The sequence below is a fragment of the Pyricularia oryzae genome, chromosome 2 (genome assembly GCF_000002495.2).
Source record: "Pyricularia oryzae 70-15 chromosome 2, whole genome shotgun sequence".
In the NCBI taxonomy this organism is placed as follows: domain Eukaryota; kingdom Fungi; phylum Ascomycota; class Sordariomycetes; order Magnaporthales; family Pyriculariaceae; genus Pyricularia; species Pyricularia oryzae.
Window position 1 is genome coordinate 1,386,539 of NC_017850.1, and position 13,725 is coordinate 1,400,263.

A 13,725-nucleotide genomic window follows, 5' to 3' on the forward strand; every position below is an offset into this window, starting at 1 on the left:
TCACTAAGCCTCTTCCCCTATTACATTACCCCACAATAAGGGTCTTTGGCGAACTTGGGGATCCTGGCTTGCCTAGCCACAGTCAAATCTTTGCAAGTTCTTGTGATGCTAAAGGATTTCTACTTGCTGTCCGAGGCAACAATACCAGGACAGAGAGGCTACTACTCGAACGTTTTACAGTCACTTTGAGTACCAAGACCGAGGTCTCGTAGACACACAGCTGCATGCATGATCAATACCCAATAGTGATCATCTTTGCTTTCGTTCAATTCAGGGCATCTTGTCCTGTTTATCGTATATTGTTCATCCCAGCCATCGGCTGCCTCGTCATGCCGTTGTGCCAAATCTATCGCCATGCTTGTATAACCAACGCCGCGCAAAAAGACAAACGTGCTGCCCACTTGGTGAGCCGACGGACTGTCGGATAAAAGTTAGGAAAACACTGCGACGCCTGATGGGCCTCGTAAGGTCTCATGACGTTTACAGCTGGATATACTCCTTGAATTCATCAGGATCAACGTCGGATTTTTCGTCTTCGCCCAGGAACTCATCCACGGCATCTGAATCGACGTCATTGCTGTCGACCGATTCGTCGTCCTCATCGCTCGACACATCCTCCATTTCCGAGTCGTCTTCATCCTTGCTGGCTACCGCCTTGCGAAGAACGCTCGCCCGCTCCCGATGGGTCAGCTTACATCCCTTGATCTTACAATGACCTGTGTTGCTAAAGTCGGGGCACTCAAACACGTGTCGATCTTCACAGTTGGAGCCCTTGTTGCAGTAGCCATAGATGCCAAAGTCCCGACAGACTAGCGAACCTGGAGTTACCTGCACGTGAGTATACCTGCATTGGGGGTTATTGCAGTTGCCTTTGGCAAAGTGCAGACACGCAGGGGTTCGCTCTGGCGTGGGCTCGTGTGAAAGATCACACGAGTCGCCGCCTATGCAGTCACCCTTGAGTAGGAAGTCCTTGCAAATGGCAACTTTCAAGGGGTCATGCTGATACCGGCAAAGGGGACCTTTGGTACAAGAACCTATAAAATGGGGAGGGTTACACATCATGGTTAGTCGTGTACCTACAAGACTCGATACTCGCCCATTTCCTAGCATTGAGCCATGTCACGGTAGCCGTACTATGGCGCAGCGGCTAGTAGCGTCGGATCTGCAAGGGAATCGTAAAGAGGGATAGAAAAGATACCGGTTGTTGAAAACATCCTGCAAGGTGTTTGGACTTTGCGGACAGGGCCGTTTTGCCTAGAAAATTTCTCGGTAAGCGTTCCGCAAGACGGAGGTCGAGGGTCATACCGTTGTGCCTTGACAATATCATGTCTGACCATGTTGCCGTTGCGACTCCGAAGAAACTTGACACCACCGACCACGGCTTGCTTGGGCGTGGCCTTGGGGGCATTGTTGTCTGGTTTTCAAATTAGTAACGAATTTTGCGAAAACTTGACCGCCTGTTCTTTTTTCCACCTACCGGCAACCTTCACCAGTTTGCTGCCATTTTTTGCCACGTGAAACTTGATTCCCTCAATGATAACTTCGTACTGCGTGGCCGAGGCATTAGTTGCAGGTCGAGCCATAGTTGCGTGGCTGCCACTCTGAAAATGACGAAGGAGCTTAGCTCGCTCTCGTTGGTTAAGCATCTTGAACTTCTGTCGCCTCGCCTCTGCCGCCCCTATTGACCGCGCCAAAGATTCTCGTTCGTAGACTGCCGAATTGATGAGTTGGAGGTTCCGATCTTTTTTCGTTACCCAAGAAGGGGATGTGCTAAAAGGAGACGACGCTGACGCGAGGCCTGCAGACTGGGGGGCGCCACTCTTGGTTCCGTCACCCGTAACGTCGCTCGTGGTGTTGGTGTTGAGAATGAGTGTCCTGTGGCGATGCGGCGCTACGTGTCCACCACGGGCTCCCCGCGACCGATAACTTCCACGACCACGGCCCCATGGCTGGGAGGCATGGCCAGCCGCTTGTAGCTTGTCAAATCTATGCCCTGTGTAGTGGTGCCGAGAGAACATACAGTGGTAAGGATGGTAGTGGTGAGAAGGTGTCGGATTTGGGGCCGGGGCCGAGTCTCCGACGCCCGCCTGTTGGCTTTTGTGTCGGTTTATTTGGCCTAAACACGCAGGCAAACGATTGATCAGTGGCTGCTCTCAATCATGTCTTCAACCAATTCGCGAGGCAACCCACCAGCGAGTTGACCGATACGCGCCAAAAGATCTTGATCTTCGGCGGAGGACATGGTTATCGATGGTTCTAAGTATTCCAAGCAGAAAACGCTAGAGCTTGAATATGCTGCAGATTCAAGGGGTCGAGGATGCAAAGTTAAAGGTTCGTTCTCATCAAGTACCGGCAGGTAAAGTATTAAATGCGCATCAGATTTGTTTATTGTTGCTTCTTGACAAATGCATGAAACGCCGTTTGTTGCGCGAGAGAGGCGTGATCAAAAGATGGAGTGGCGGGGCAAGCCCGGCTATTATTGGTCGCCAACTTCGTCATTGGATCCACAATCATAAGCTAGGGCCTAGGCTGCATGCGGAGCTCCAAAGGGAATCCTCGTACAATCTCCAGTCGCGACTTGAGTGGAATGCTTTCTATCGCAATCCATCAAAATCATCAATAATCTGTCGCCTACCGATCACCTGGCAACAACGAAACTTGACAGACTCGTCCTCAGTTAATCTCACCCATCTAACCTCGGGCTGGAAACTGTCTTTTGCTGCCATTTGTCCCGAGAATTGGTCGCAATCCACTCCATCATCGACATCAATAACCCATCCCTATATACACCAATAAATATCTCCTTTGAGCAATCTGCCAAAATGGCGGATCCCGTTCAAGTCAAGGATGAGTTCCCGGAGGAAACATTCATGGATGAGATAGCGGAGGATGAGTCGGGCGATCTGGAGTTCTACGACAAGAGCGCGATGGACCCAAACTACGACAACATGTACCTCGCCAGAGTACCTCACTACGTTTGGGAGGCTTGGGCAGAACTCCCCGACGATGCCAACATACAGGTCGGAAAGATCCGGCAGTGGTATGAGCCTGATGCAAAGGGAGAGCAGCACGTTAGTTATATCCGGGCAGGGAGTTGATGGCTCGAAGTCGATTGCCAGACAGACGAGGTATAGCTGGTTGCTGACTTTTCAACCTACAGATAAAACTTCGCATGCTTCTTGACAATGGCATCGGGGCGCACCAGATGATACCAAAGGAGTATGACCTGAGGATAACAGAAATGACGGTCAAAGATACCTTTATCTTTTCGGAAGAGGATCTTCCCGAATACAAGGAGAAGAACCGTGCCCGTCGGGAGGCTGCCGCTGCAGGAATCCCTGCCCATTTGCTTCGCAACACCGCTTTGGACAATACCAGCAATAATAACAGCAACAGCGGTTCCGGTGGCAGCAGTGGTGCTGGGCGTGGCAACACGGAGAATAACGAGAAGCCACAGAAGTCCGGCTATGGTAAAGGACGAAAGGGCCCGAGGAAAGAATTCTACCGTAAAGCGGTACCAAGTACGTCTGCCTAGACTTGAGAATCCTTCCTTGCCACTGGCTCGGCTGGTATGCTAGAGTACGTGCACTAACGTCTCGATCTGCAGAGAAAACCAAAATCGCAGGACGTATCAAGCACGAGTTGAATAGCATCCCTGTGGATAATCCTGAAACGGATCATTTGTTGGCTCTCAGAGCACTTGAGGCCGCGAAGCCCAAGGCCAAGGTTGCCTTCCAAGACGAGACCAACATCTCCCAAAACAGCATCAACCGTGCGACGGACTTTACCACATCGCGGAAATACCAGAGCTTCATTGTAAGTGTATGCCGTATAGCTTCGGTGAGCTGCTCTTTGCTAATGACGCATCTCCCTCTCTTTAGACCGCAAATGCGGCTCCACCGCCAGTCGTTACGAAACAGAAGAAGACGGAGCTCAAGGCAGCGCGTATCCCCGAGAACGAGCTGTTGGATCAAATCTTCCAGCTCTTCCGCAAGTTCAGTTACTATCACATGAAGACTCTCAGGGTCGAACTTCGACAGCCCGAGGCATACCTGAGGCAAACTCTGGAAAAAGTCGCCGTGCTGCACAAGTCAGGCAACCTTACGAATACCTGGGGGTTGACGGACGACGCCAAACGATCCAACGGCATCTCTCTCGATGGCCCAGCCACGGTTGCTCCTACAGTGGAGGGCGACCTGAAAGACGACGATGACGAAGAGGATATCAAGATGGAGGACGTTCCGTAGTGGGATTTGTTCACGCCTGAACTTATTTGCAGCGAAATCATGGATAGTCATTTTTAACCAGGGTTGGGAGCGCTTGTATTTTTATGTAAAACTGCTGTCGCACTTGATTCTTACTGCACGAGAGAGACAGACTGGAGTAGGATGAATAGCGTATCATTTTCCCAAGATATGATCATTGATGATTTGCTCTGCCCGCTGACCTTGCTAAGAGGTTGTTGACGCTAGCCTGGTGGTATGGTATCAGAATAAGGTACAGTCGACAAATTGAGTAAATGTTGATATTCAATCTTACACTACAAAATTAATGCATCCTTTCAACACGTTACTTTGAGGATGTAGTGGACGGCCTGTTGTTTCGACGACTTGCACTATGTGCAGAGCTGTGACGACCCACAGCGTCTGCTCAAGTGCCTTAGAAAGCATTCACAGTCCTTTTCAGATTCCCTTCATCTTATATTTTATAAGGCAAAGCATAATTAAAACCCAAACTCCCAAACTCCCAAACTAGACAGTCCGTATCGATCTCAATTTTGAGAATCTACGATGGAAAGCACACACTGTGACACAACACAAATCACAATGGACGTCGTGCTCGACTTTGACGGCACAATCATCGCCAAGGACAGCATCAACTGCCTGGGCGAGTTTGGGGTCTCGCACCAGCAAAAGCACCGCCAGCATGACCTGTCCCCGACGTGGAAACAGATCGTGTCCGACTACTTGGCCGACCACAAAATGCACGTCTCGGCCTACTCGCCGGCCGAGGCGGACAGGCTCACACACGACGACGAGCGGGCCTTCCTCCACAGCCTGCAGCACGTCGATGTCAAGTCGCTCGCACGCGTCGCCGACGCGAGGATCTTTGAGGGCTGCACGGCCGACGACCTCTACGGTGCGGGGCGGGAGGCCGTGCGGACCGGCAAGGTGGCGGCGCGCGGTGGGTTTGCCGAGTTCGTGGCCGTCATGCGAGGGGCGGGAGCGACCCTGTCCATCTTGTCAGTCAACTGGTCGGCTTCGTTCATCAGGGGCGTCCTGTCGCAGTGCGGGGACGATGTCGTGATTGAAGATGTGGTCAGCAACGAGATCACCGCGGATGGAAAGATTGGCTGCTTGGGGGAGGGGGGTGGAGCGCAGGGCACGCCGATGATGACGTCTTTGCACAAGCTCGAGGCTCTACGGGCGAGGTCCGCCGCGTCCTCTGACGAGAACGAGATCAGCTCCAAAATCACGATATACTTTGGAGATTCGACGACGGATCTTGAGTGCCTGCTGGCCGCCGACATTGGCATCGTCATGGCCAACGACGAAAACAGCTCCCTTTTGCGGGCGCTCGCTCGGCTCGGGTTCGAGACCCCTCATGCTTTAGATGCAGGCAGCAGATGGCAACAAGTGCCGACGACCGTAGATACCCGCCGCAGACTGGCATGGGCGAGGAGTTTTACCGAAGTGCTCGAAAGCGGCATTCTTCATCCAAAAGAAACATCCAGTTCATGAGAGAGGGGGCGGTTCATGAGGGGCAACGGGAAGTACCGTCGGAACATTTTGCGGTGTCACTAGTAATATTCCCCTGCGAACGCGAGTGTGGGCATTCACCTGCACAAATACTAGACGCAAGTCGGACTAGTTCTCAACCTGCCGATGTCGACGGGATGGAAAATGATCATATTTGTTGGATAGGACCATGCACCAAGCTCAAAGCTACTCTTGAGACGAGGTTGGTCAAGGATGCATCTACCCCCAAGATGTATAGGACAGGCACTTTTTGAGCGCTATTTGCCTTCAGTAGCCAAAAGGATATAAATCCGCCCGTGGTCTCTCTAGCTGATGGATTCTTGGCTTTGCGAAAGATGGTGTATCGCTTTCCAAAGCCCTCCCTAATGTTTGCTCCCTAGATTGGACCACGCAAACAATAGCCCTGGTGTTCACAACAAAGAAATTGATCACTCTTTCCCCGCCCAGCAAACAAAGCACCAGATCAAACCAAGGACAATGCGGCATTGCATTTATTAGCGGCTCAGAAACAACTCTTGGACCTCCTGTCAATTCCTCAGGGGTAGGCGTTTGCTTACTCCCCCACTGCTCCAAGCACCCTTCTCGAAGCGTTTGGAAGAACTATCTGATTTTTTTTCCAAAATCGATCTGAGAGTCTGAGACACACTCGAGCTCTCTTAGCTGAACTTATACGCCAAGACATATCAACACTTTCTTTACATACTAATCTCACGCATCACCAACTGGCCAACACAGTACGAAAAAAGCAGGAAAAAAAGAGAGAACAAAGATAACCAAGCAAGATATTCTTCATGTGTTGGCACAAGAGAATCATCTTCAGCGTCTGTTGTCACTCGCGCTGGGGCCCAGAGACGGCCAAGTGCGATGCCGAAAAGGCCTACGAGGAAGGTCTCCGCGGGGAAGGCTGCTACCAGCGCTGGTCGCAACCGCGCGACGTCGTCCGCGTCGAGGTCAAGTGCCGAAAGTGCGTGCTGGCCAAGCGGCGGACGGATGAGCAGTTTGCAAGAGTAAAAGCCGTCCTCACCTCGCTTCGCAAGGCCGTCGATGCCGCTCTGGTCGTCTCCGACGAGGCCGGCGCCGTCCTGGACGACGACGGCGACCACGGCGCTGTCTCGCACTTTGACATGGGCCGGGATAGACAGTTATCGACCTCTTTGTGCTCGACTGGCAGCTCGTCCAGTGGGCTCGATTCGAATTTCGAAAGAGGCAAAAATGTAAGTATGCCTTGTTACTAGTTTGGGATACCATGTTGCATAACTTTTTATTTAATTCGTTCATCTTGTCCCTTTTAATATGCCATGACTTTCCTACAAAGCTGTTTTATAGCTGTCAAACTCGCGAATACTAAATACAACGCTAACTAACATATAATTTCAAGATTCCCCTTGGTAATGAATGGGCTCAACGTCCTCGCTGGAGATCGCGACATTACGTGCCCGTCAAGACAGACTGCGAAATGTTCTAGCATGTCTACAGTTTCCTCAGCGTGCCCGTCGTATCTGGGGAATAATAACACTTGTTTTACCATTCAGCTTCTGGTCTTGTCCTCTTCAATGAGGGCACGGAATCCTTGAACAAAATCAGCTTTGAGATCCTCAAGCGCCTCAATACCGATGCTGACTCTCAGCAGAGCCTTGTCGAGATTCGGGTCCGTCATGGCGCGCCACTCAATCAGTGATTCGACGCCACCCAGACTTGTGGCATGATGGAACAGGTGCAGCTTTCCGGGGAGCCGCTTGGCGTGATCTTCGCTGTCAAGGTAGATGGAGAAGACGGGCCCAAAGCCACGAGGCATCTGCCTTCGCAGCCACGAATTCGGGTCTGCGGCCTCGGGTTGGAGGCTTGCGTGCTGTACTCTTCTCAACAGGCCGCCCAGGGGTGACGCCGGGTCCGGTCCAGTCGCCGAGGCAAGCCAGGCAACAAGCTCATCTGTGGTACTGCTCTGCCTCTGGACGCGAAGCTCCAACGTCCTCAGGCTGCGCACGCCCAACCAGCCCTCCATGCTCCCCATGACGGACCCGAGGAAGAGACGGTCCTCGAAGAGCTTCTCAAACCAGCCCTCGGACTTGCGCTGGGGGTTGATGGAGAGCACGCCACAGAGCATGTCCGAGTGGCCGCCAAAGTACTTGGTCCCGCTGTGCATGACTATGTCAGTACCAAAAACAAACGGCTCCAGCAGAGGCGGCGGGGCAAAGGTCGCGTCGACCGTCAAGATGGCGCCCTTGGCCTTGGCGATGGAGGCGTAGTGCTCCAGGTCGCGGGCCTCGCCCGTGGGATTCAGCGGGGTCTCGACGTGCAGTACGTCGCCCGCCTGGAGCTTTTCGAGGTCCTCGGGGGCGAGGGTGAGCTGCTCGACGCCCGTGAGCCGATTCATCAGGCGGATGACGCCGTGGCAGCCGTGGTAGCCGCCGCCGATGGCGATGCGGCGCGGGTTGAGCATGGTGAGCATGGCGTGGAAGGCCGCGAGGCCCGAGCCGTACGACAGCGACGGCCCTCCCAGCAGGGACGTGAGGATGGCCTCGAGCCGAGTCGTGTTGGGTGCCGTCTCGCGCGAGTAGACGTGGGAGTCGTAGGGGGCGTTAGGCTGGTCATGTTCTTTGGCGTGAGCAAGATGGGCTTGAACCTTTTGAGAAAAAAAAAAAAAGACAATGCACATAAAGGCTTAACGGACATCTACATTGCCCCAGTACGTGAGCTTATCCGGGTCGTCTGTGTAGCGGTAGGTGGTGCTGACGTGCATCGGAGGGGCGACGGCACGGTGGTTGTTGATGTAGTCATCGGCGTGCATGGCACGCGACGTTAGGGAAAGTGCATGTTGCGGAAACGCCGCCTCCAGCGCCGCCGGGCCCGAACGGACGTCGGCGCTGGCACTAGTTTCCTGTGGTTTGGTTTCGGGATGCATCTTGCTGTTGATCATGGATTAAGTTGGGGTTTGAATGTCAGAATAACCCCGTAACTCTTTTTTTTTGTTCCGGGATTGTCTGGAACATCATCCCGTAAATTTTGTCATGGCCGAACTGATGGCGCAAAGATGGGCGGGGTATGCCGGGTTGTTGTTAGTCACGGACCGCCGATGCCGGACACCGACCGCGGAGCTTCCATGTTTAACGAGAGAAAATACACAAACTTTTGGCTAGAGCTAGTGTTGAACCAAAATTGCAATTGAAATTTTATCACGACATCAAGATTGACAAACATGGCATATGTCCAATTCCGGAATAAACGTATCGATGACATGACTATACTGCCACCAGCTACCCCTGCCCTACTTGGTGAGTATGGCGATAAGTTGAGTTGAGATACCGAGGTAGCTATTGTGAGCTCATGGCGATCAGAGCAGGTGCTCAGGGGAAGTAAGCAAGGTAAGCCATGGAAGGGGCTGTCAAGAACTGGGGTACCTGTCGATCGATGTCGCAAACAAAGTTATGGGTGCGTGACTCTCTGGGAAACAATGGTGTGGTGTATGGTATTGTTCGTGGTAAGGCAAGTATACCATGCCGGGGGATGAGCTATAGCCGAATTCCGAGCTCATGGATGGATCATGCTATGATACGTACCACGTAAGGTTGATGGCCATTACATAGCAACACCAGTTTTAACCTATCAATAGCAGTACCAAGAATTGTTTCGCAACTGACGTTTAACCTACCTTATTCATGAGCTCCACTACGTAATCGTATTTATTCCCTCATTGCAAATAAATGTACCCCAGTTCCAGCTTGTCAGTTGTCAGGCATAGAAGCACGCCAGGTCAAAAAAGAAGGATCATAGGTACATATATCCACAGTCTTACGTCTTGCGAACGGGCCGGGAAATGTGGGGCGACCAATGATCAGGGTCCACCATCCAAGGCAAGTCCCCTTCCCACCTCATCCATTTCGAATTGATGTGACCTCGACGTCTTTATCCAGCATTGGCATGACGTTTCCTTTCCATATTGGGAATCTGGGAAGCCCGGAAATAGGCAGGATTCCAAAGGGGGGCAGAGCCTTGGGAGAAGTGGCTTGAGATCATAGGGGACTTTGCGGGAGCTACGGAGTAAACGAAAAGCCGTTGGAAAAAGGTGGCGGCGGCGCTCTCTAGCAAGTAACAGAGTGGGAAGAAGCCAGTCAAGATCCTGCACAGTGCAAGTGCAGTCTCGAATTTTTTCCTTTCTTGTTCATCCTTCTCCTCCTCCCTTCAACAAACAAAGCGGCTACAACTGCAACCGACCCTTGATCGACCGTCCGAACCTGCCTTGGCCTGCGTGTGGTCACCTTACTTCTTTTTAAGGGGCGCGCGCTACCTCAGCCTACCTGTACCTTACCTCCTAGGCGCACCACACTGCCACACTCGTTGTGTCGTACCATGCACGCCGATCAGCACAAAATCTGACATTAGCGCGCAGCCGTTTAGATCAGTCGGTCGAAGCATTTAGACTTTTAATTCCTCCCCCCGCAGCCTATTTTTTTTTGAAAAAGGTCATCTGTCGCAGTTTATCTTGTCTGTTGTTTGGTTAAACTCAGCACCCAATTCTCCAAATCACAAATCTTTGCGCCGTCGTATTCTAGAAATTTGAACCTTCGATTGTTATACTGTTCGGACCCAGAAACCATATTGGATAGATCCGTACTACGTCATTTTTTTATTCAATCACAAAAACAGCCGGTTCACAGCATATAATCAAAAGCAGCATACACTATAAGTCGGCATATTTGTCGACCGCCATTGAAAATGCCAATGCCCACTATTCGCAACCCGTTCGCGCGCAAGCAGCACAATGATGAGAACCAACGACCTCGGTTGGAGACAGCTCCGGCGCAAGAACCACAGCAGCCTGGCGGTTTCGACAAGGTAGACACAATCGGTTCCAAGTCGTCGAGCATTGCAGGCTTGAGCATCAACAGTGGGAGGAGCAACGACACTGGCGAATACAAGCTGAGTGGTATGATTAACCCCGGTCCAAAACCATCGCCTACCTTTTCTCTTCACTTTACTTCGCTTCACATGTTTTTTTTTTCTCTCCATATCCCCTCCCAAATCCAAAGAAATCCCAAGGCAAGCCCCGCGCTGTAAAGAGCGGCGCGCCCATCATCGCAGCACTGCCTCAAACTCAATGCTTGGCAGTGCATACCCCCATCCAATCACAACTTGTCACAACTTGTCATCAGGAGATCGATTGCAGCTAACTGGAGCAACTTGTGTCGGCCTTTCAGTGGTCAATGACAGCGGCGTCTACCTGCCACCTTCGCCTGTCGAAAAGTCGTCGCCTCCATGGCCTGCGCGGTACTTGTCGCGCAACTCGTCAGACAAGTCCCGCGGAAGTCTCAGTACCCCTGAGAACGAACACTTTACCATTTCCAGGGAGTCGTTTGACTCTTACCGTCGCTCATTTGTGAGTTTCCCGCCATGTCGTCAAACTACTTTTTAACCTCAATTGTCAAGCCCCTGTTATTAACATGCTACCCTGGCCTCTCCAGGATATCTCTGCGAGGTCGCCCGTCACCAAGCATGACGCCCCCACAAGGCAGAGCTTTGACTCGTCTCGCTTCCCGCGCCCGCGCCTGTCCATGAACGACCGCCGGCCGGAGCCCACGACGGTGGAGGAGTCGTTTGAGGACGTTGGTCTCGGCGACGACCGCCAGCCCAAGGGCGTCCAGCAGATGCAGCAGCAGCAGATGCCGCAACCACAAAAGAAGCGTGGTTTCTTTTCCAAGTTTGGCAACTCGGAGCCGCAAACAGACGGCATATTACTCAAGGCTCAGGACTAAAAAAAAAACAAGCAAACGAGTAACAATCATCTATTTCTTTTCTCATGACACGATTTGGCATATAGAATACCCGGTGGGGGTCCAGGGGAACATCTGTATATGACGGCTGATCCCTGCACGAGCAAGCTCGAAGGGGATTTTCTTGGTACGACGAAATACGTCTTTAATTATTTATAGAAGCTTGTAGTTGGCCGGAGACTAGGACTTTTCCTACCACTGAGCCTGATTTTCAATATGTAAATTTTCTTTCTTGTTCCTTTTCAATTCCATTTCATCTTCATCCCAACACGTGGTCACAAACTGGTTACAAAAGTACGACCTATTCTTGGAGTTATTGCCGAGTGGGGGTCAAATCACTTCATGTTCCTCGTCACGGCCACTTGAGCCTATTAATGGCTCGGTTCGTGGGGCTGCATACCTTAAAGTTAAGTACCCAAGATGAAATTCAATCCGTTCCAACCCATCCCTAAAGTATATCCAAGTGAAAAAGGGTATCCTTTCAATACTCAAAATGCCGTCCTTTTGCCCCGTGTAGACAATGAAACATTGAACATGATTGTGAATCTTGGTGGCGTCACAAAGCCCAAGGGGGAAATGAGAGAAAGAGAGAGAAGCAACGTATACCTCCAATAACCTGATAATCAAACACAGAAAGACATTGCAATAACACAAGGCGTGGAGATAGAATCAGGTACTCCGTGACCTCTTGGCAGCCGGTATGCTGGCATCACCAGCCGCCGCATCATCCTCAGACCTGTCATCTTCCGACCCGGACACGGACGACGGCCGCCTCCTCTTGGCCCTGTAGGCGACAGCAGCGCCCAGGGTCCTCAGGTACTCGCGCAGGAAGTCTTCCTTTCCCACGACGTTCCTCGAGCCGCCGACCTCGACGGTGGCGTCGACGTCGATCTTGATCGGCCTCGGCTCGCCGCTCCCGTCGATCATGGGGATGCCGGCCGAGGCGCTGCTGGCGCGCTCTATGGCGCTCACGATGGCCTCGGCGATGTCCGAGGGTCCCGGCCTGCCAATGTCGACCAGGTTGTCGTTTTGGTTGACGCGGACGGCCGTGTTGACCTTGATGGATATCGGCGACATGCTCTCTGCGCAGTCGTGTTGCTCAGCGGCGTTGGCGCTCGGTCTTGCCTCGGAGGCAAAGGTCAAGAGCCTCGCCAGGAGGTCGGATGTGATGCAGTGCATGGGCATGGGCATGACTCTGGGCATTGGGAGTTGGCCGGAGCGAGGGGTGTATGCCGGTGGTGGTGGTTGTGGTTGTTGTGGCTGCGGTGGGCAGGTGGATGGTGTTATGGTGGTTTGCTCCTTGAGGACCGTTGCCCTGTGGTCGCCTTGCTTATATGGTGGTTGAGACATTGCCGGGAGACGTGATGTTTGCGAGTGGTTTGGGTGCGGATTGGGGAGAGAGATACGGAACAAGAGTTAGTGTTGTGAATCAGACAGACGAGGTGTGTCAGAGTCAACAACCGCCTCTTTCTCGAAAAAATTTACACGAAAAGGCCGGGGGAATAGAGAAGGCGAATGAGAAAGAAACCCAACAACCACGGAAAGGGATATACATATATATGTAGGTAGGCACTCCTTATCTATTCTGGTCGTCCACCCCAGACACAAATAGGGCAGCCCTGCGACATTGCGCGGCGCCCATCGGAAACCTGCTGTCCGGTAAGTATGTTGAATAGCAAGCAGCCTGACCCGACTTTTGGAGGAGACCAGGTGAGATTGGCCATGAAGAACAATAGCCGATGGTTGTATCTCTCCTCCTTTTTTGACAAGGCGGGAAGATGCAAGGGCGATCACCTCCCCACTCATGGCTTGCTACAAGAGATGCATCTTATTCAGACCTTGCTGCGTCCTATTCGCAACAATAATAACCACCCGCACGCGAATGCACGGACGAATGGGACGGAAGCACCTTAAACAGGGTAAGAATAACAAGATGAGTGAGACAGCGTGCAATTGGAACGCCGAAACGGGCAGGCGGAGGCAATTGATGAGATTAGCTACCTCATTCATTACAAATTTTTGTCCACCTGGTTTTTGTTGTTTGGTTGTTTGTTTGTTAATTAATATTGTCCAAGGGCGGCGAATTCACGATCGAAAAATATCGATGAATCGGAGTGAGCGTTGGTTCTTTTTTGTTCAGGTGCTCTGACTTGCTTTTTTGTCGGGGTACTGTACTGTTGTTACAGGGAACCCACTAA

General features: G+C 52.0%; 7 protein-coding genes across 7 annotated transcripts; 4 read left to right on the forward strand and 3 right to left on the reverse strand.

Moving 5' to 3' along the window:
• Positions 1-57: 57 nt before the first annotated feature.
• Positions 58-2,422, reverse strand: MGG_04760 (CCCH zinc finger protein). The gene is made up of 6 exons (XM_003713667.1): positions 2,191-2,422; positions 2,021-2,116; positions 1,478-1,969; positions 1,306-1,414; positions 1,199-1,254; positions 58-1,034 (listed from the first exon to the last, which is right to left on the reverse strand). The coding sequence occupies exons 1-6, from the start codon at positions 2,240-2,242 to the stop codon at positions 481-483; spliced, it is 1,359 nt and encodes a 452-aa protein (XP_003713715.1). The 5' UTR covers positions 2,243-2,422; the 3' UTR covers positions 58-480.
• A 160-nt stretch (positions 2,423-2,582) lies between these two features.
• On the forward strand, positions 2,583-4,567 carry MGG_04761 (uncharacterized protein). The gene is made up of 4 exons (XM_003713668.1): positions 2,583-3,071; positions 3,161-3,521; positions 3,608-3,816; positions 3,882-4,567. Exons 1-4 carry the CDS (start codon positions 2,823-2,825, stop codon positions 4,245-4,247), a joined length of 1,185 nt encoding a protein of 394 aa, XP_003713716.1. The 5' UTR covers positions 2,583-2,822; the 3' UTR covers positions 4,248-4,567.
• A 259-nt stretch (positions 4,568-4,826) lies between these two features.
• Positions 4,827-5,741, forward strand: MGG_04762 (uncharacterized protein; the record flags this gene model as incomplete). Its single annotated transcript, XM_003713669.1, has 1 exon — positions 4,827-5,741. One exon carries the CDS (start codon positions 4,827-4,829, stop codon positions 5,739-5,741), a length of 915 nt encoding a protein of 304 aa, XP_003713717.1.
• An 809-nt stretch (positions 5,742-6,550) lies between these two features.
• Positions 6,551-6,994, forward strand: MGG_04763 (uncharacterized protein; the record flags this gene model as incomplete). The annotated part of the gene is made up of 1 exon (XM_003713670.1): positions 6,551-6,994. One exon carries the CDS (start codon positions 6,551-6,553, stop codon positions 6,992-6,994), a length of 444 nt encoding a protein of 147 aa, XP_003713718.1.
• MGG_04764 (cystathionine gamma-synthase) lies at positions 6,967-8,811 on the reverse strand. The gene is made up of 2 exons (XM_003713671.1): positions 8,431-8,811; positions 6,967-8,343 (listed from the first exon to the last, which is right to left on the reverse strand). Exons 1-2 carry the CDS (start codon positions 8,674-8,676, stop codon positions 7,288-7,290), a joined length of 1,302 nt encoding a protein of 433 aa, XP_003713719.1. The 5' UTR covers positions 8,677-8,811; the 3' UTR covers positions 6,967-7,287.
• A 720-nt stretch (positions 8,812-9,531) lies between these two features.
• On the forward strand, positions 9,532-11,845 carry MGG_04768 (uncharacterized protein). Its single transcript, XM_003713672.1, has 3 exons — positions 9,532-10,683; positions 10,955-11,133; positions 11,219-11,845. Exons 1-3 carry the CDS (start codon positions 10,473-10,475, stop codon positions 11,507-11,509), a joined length of 681 nt encoding a protein of 226 aa, XP_003713720.1. The 5' UTR covers positions 9,532-10,472; the 3' UTR covers positions 11,510-11,845.
• MGG_04769 (uncharacterized protein) lies at positions 11,613-13,687 on the reverse strand. The gene has a single exon (XM_003713673.1). It carries the CDS (start codon positions 12,875-12,877, stop codon positions 12,197-12,199), a length of 681 nt encoding a protein of 226 aa, XP_003713721.1. The 5' UTR covers positions 12,878-13,687; the 3' UTR covers positions 11,613-12,196.
• Positions 13,688-13,725: the final 38 nt, after the last annotated feature.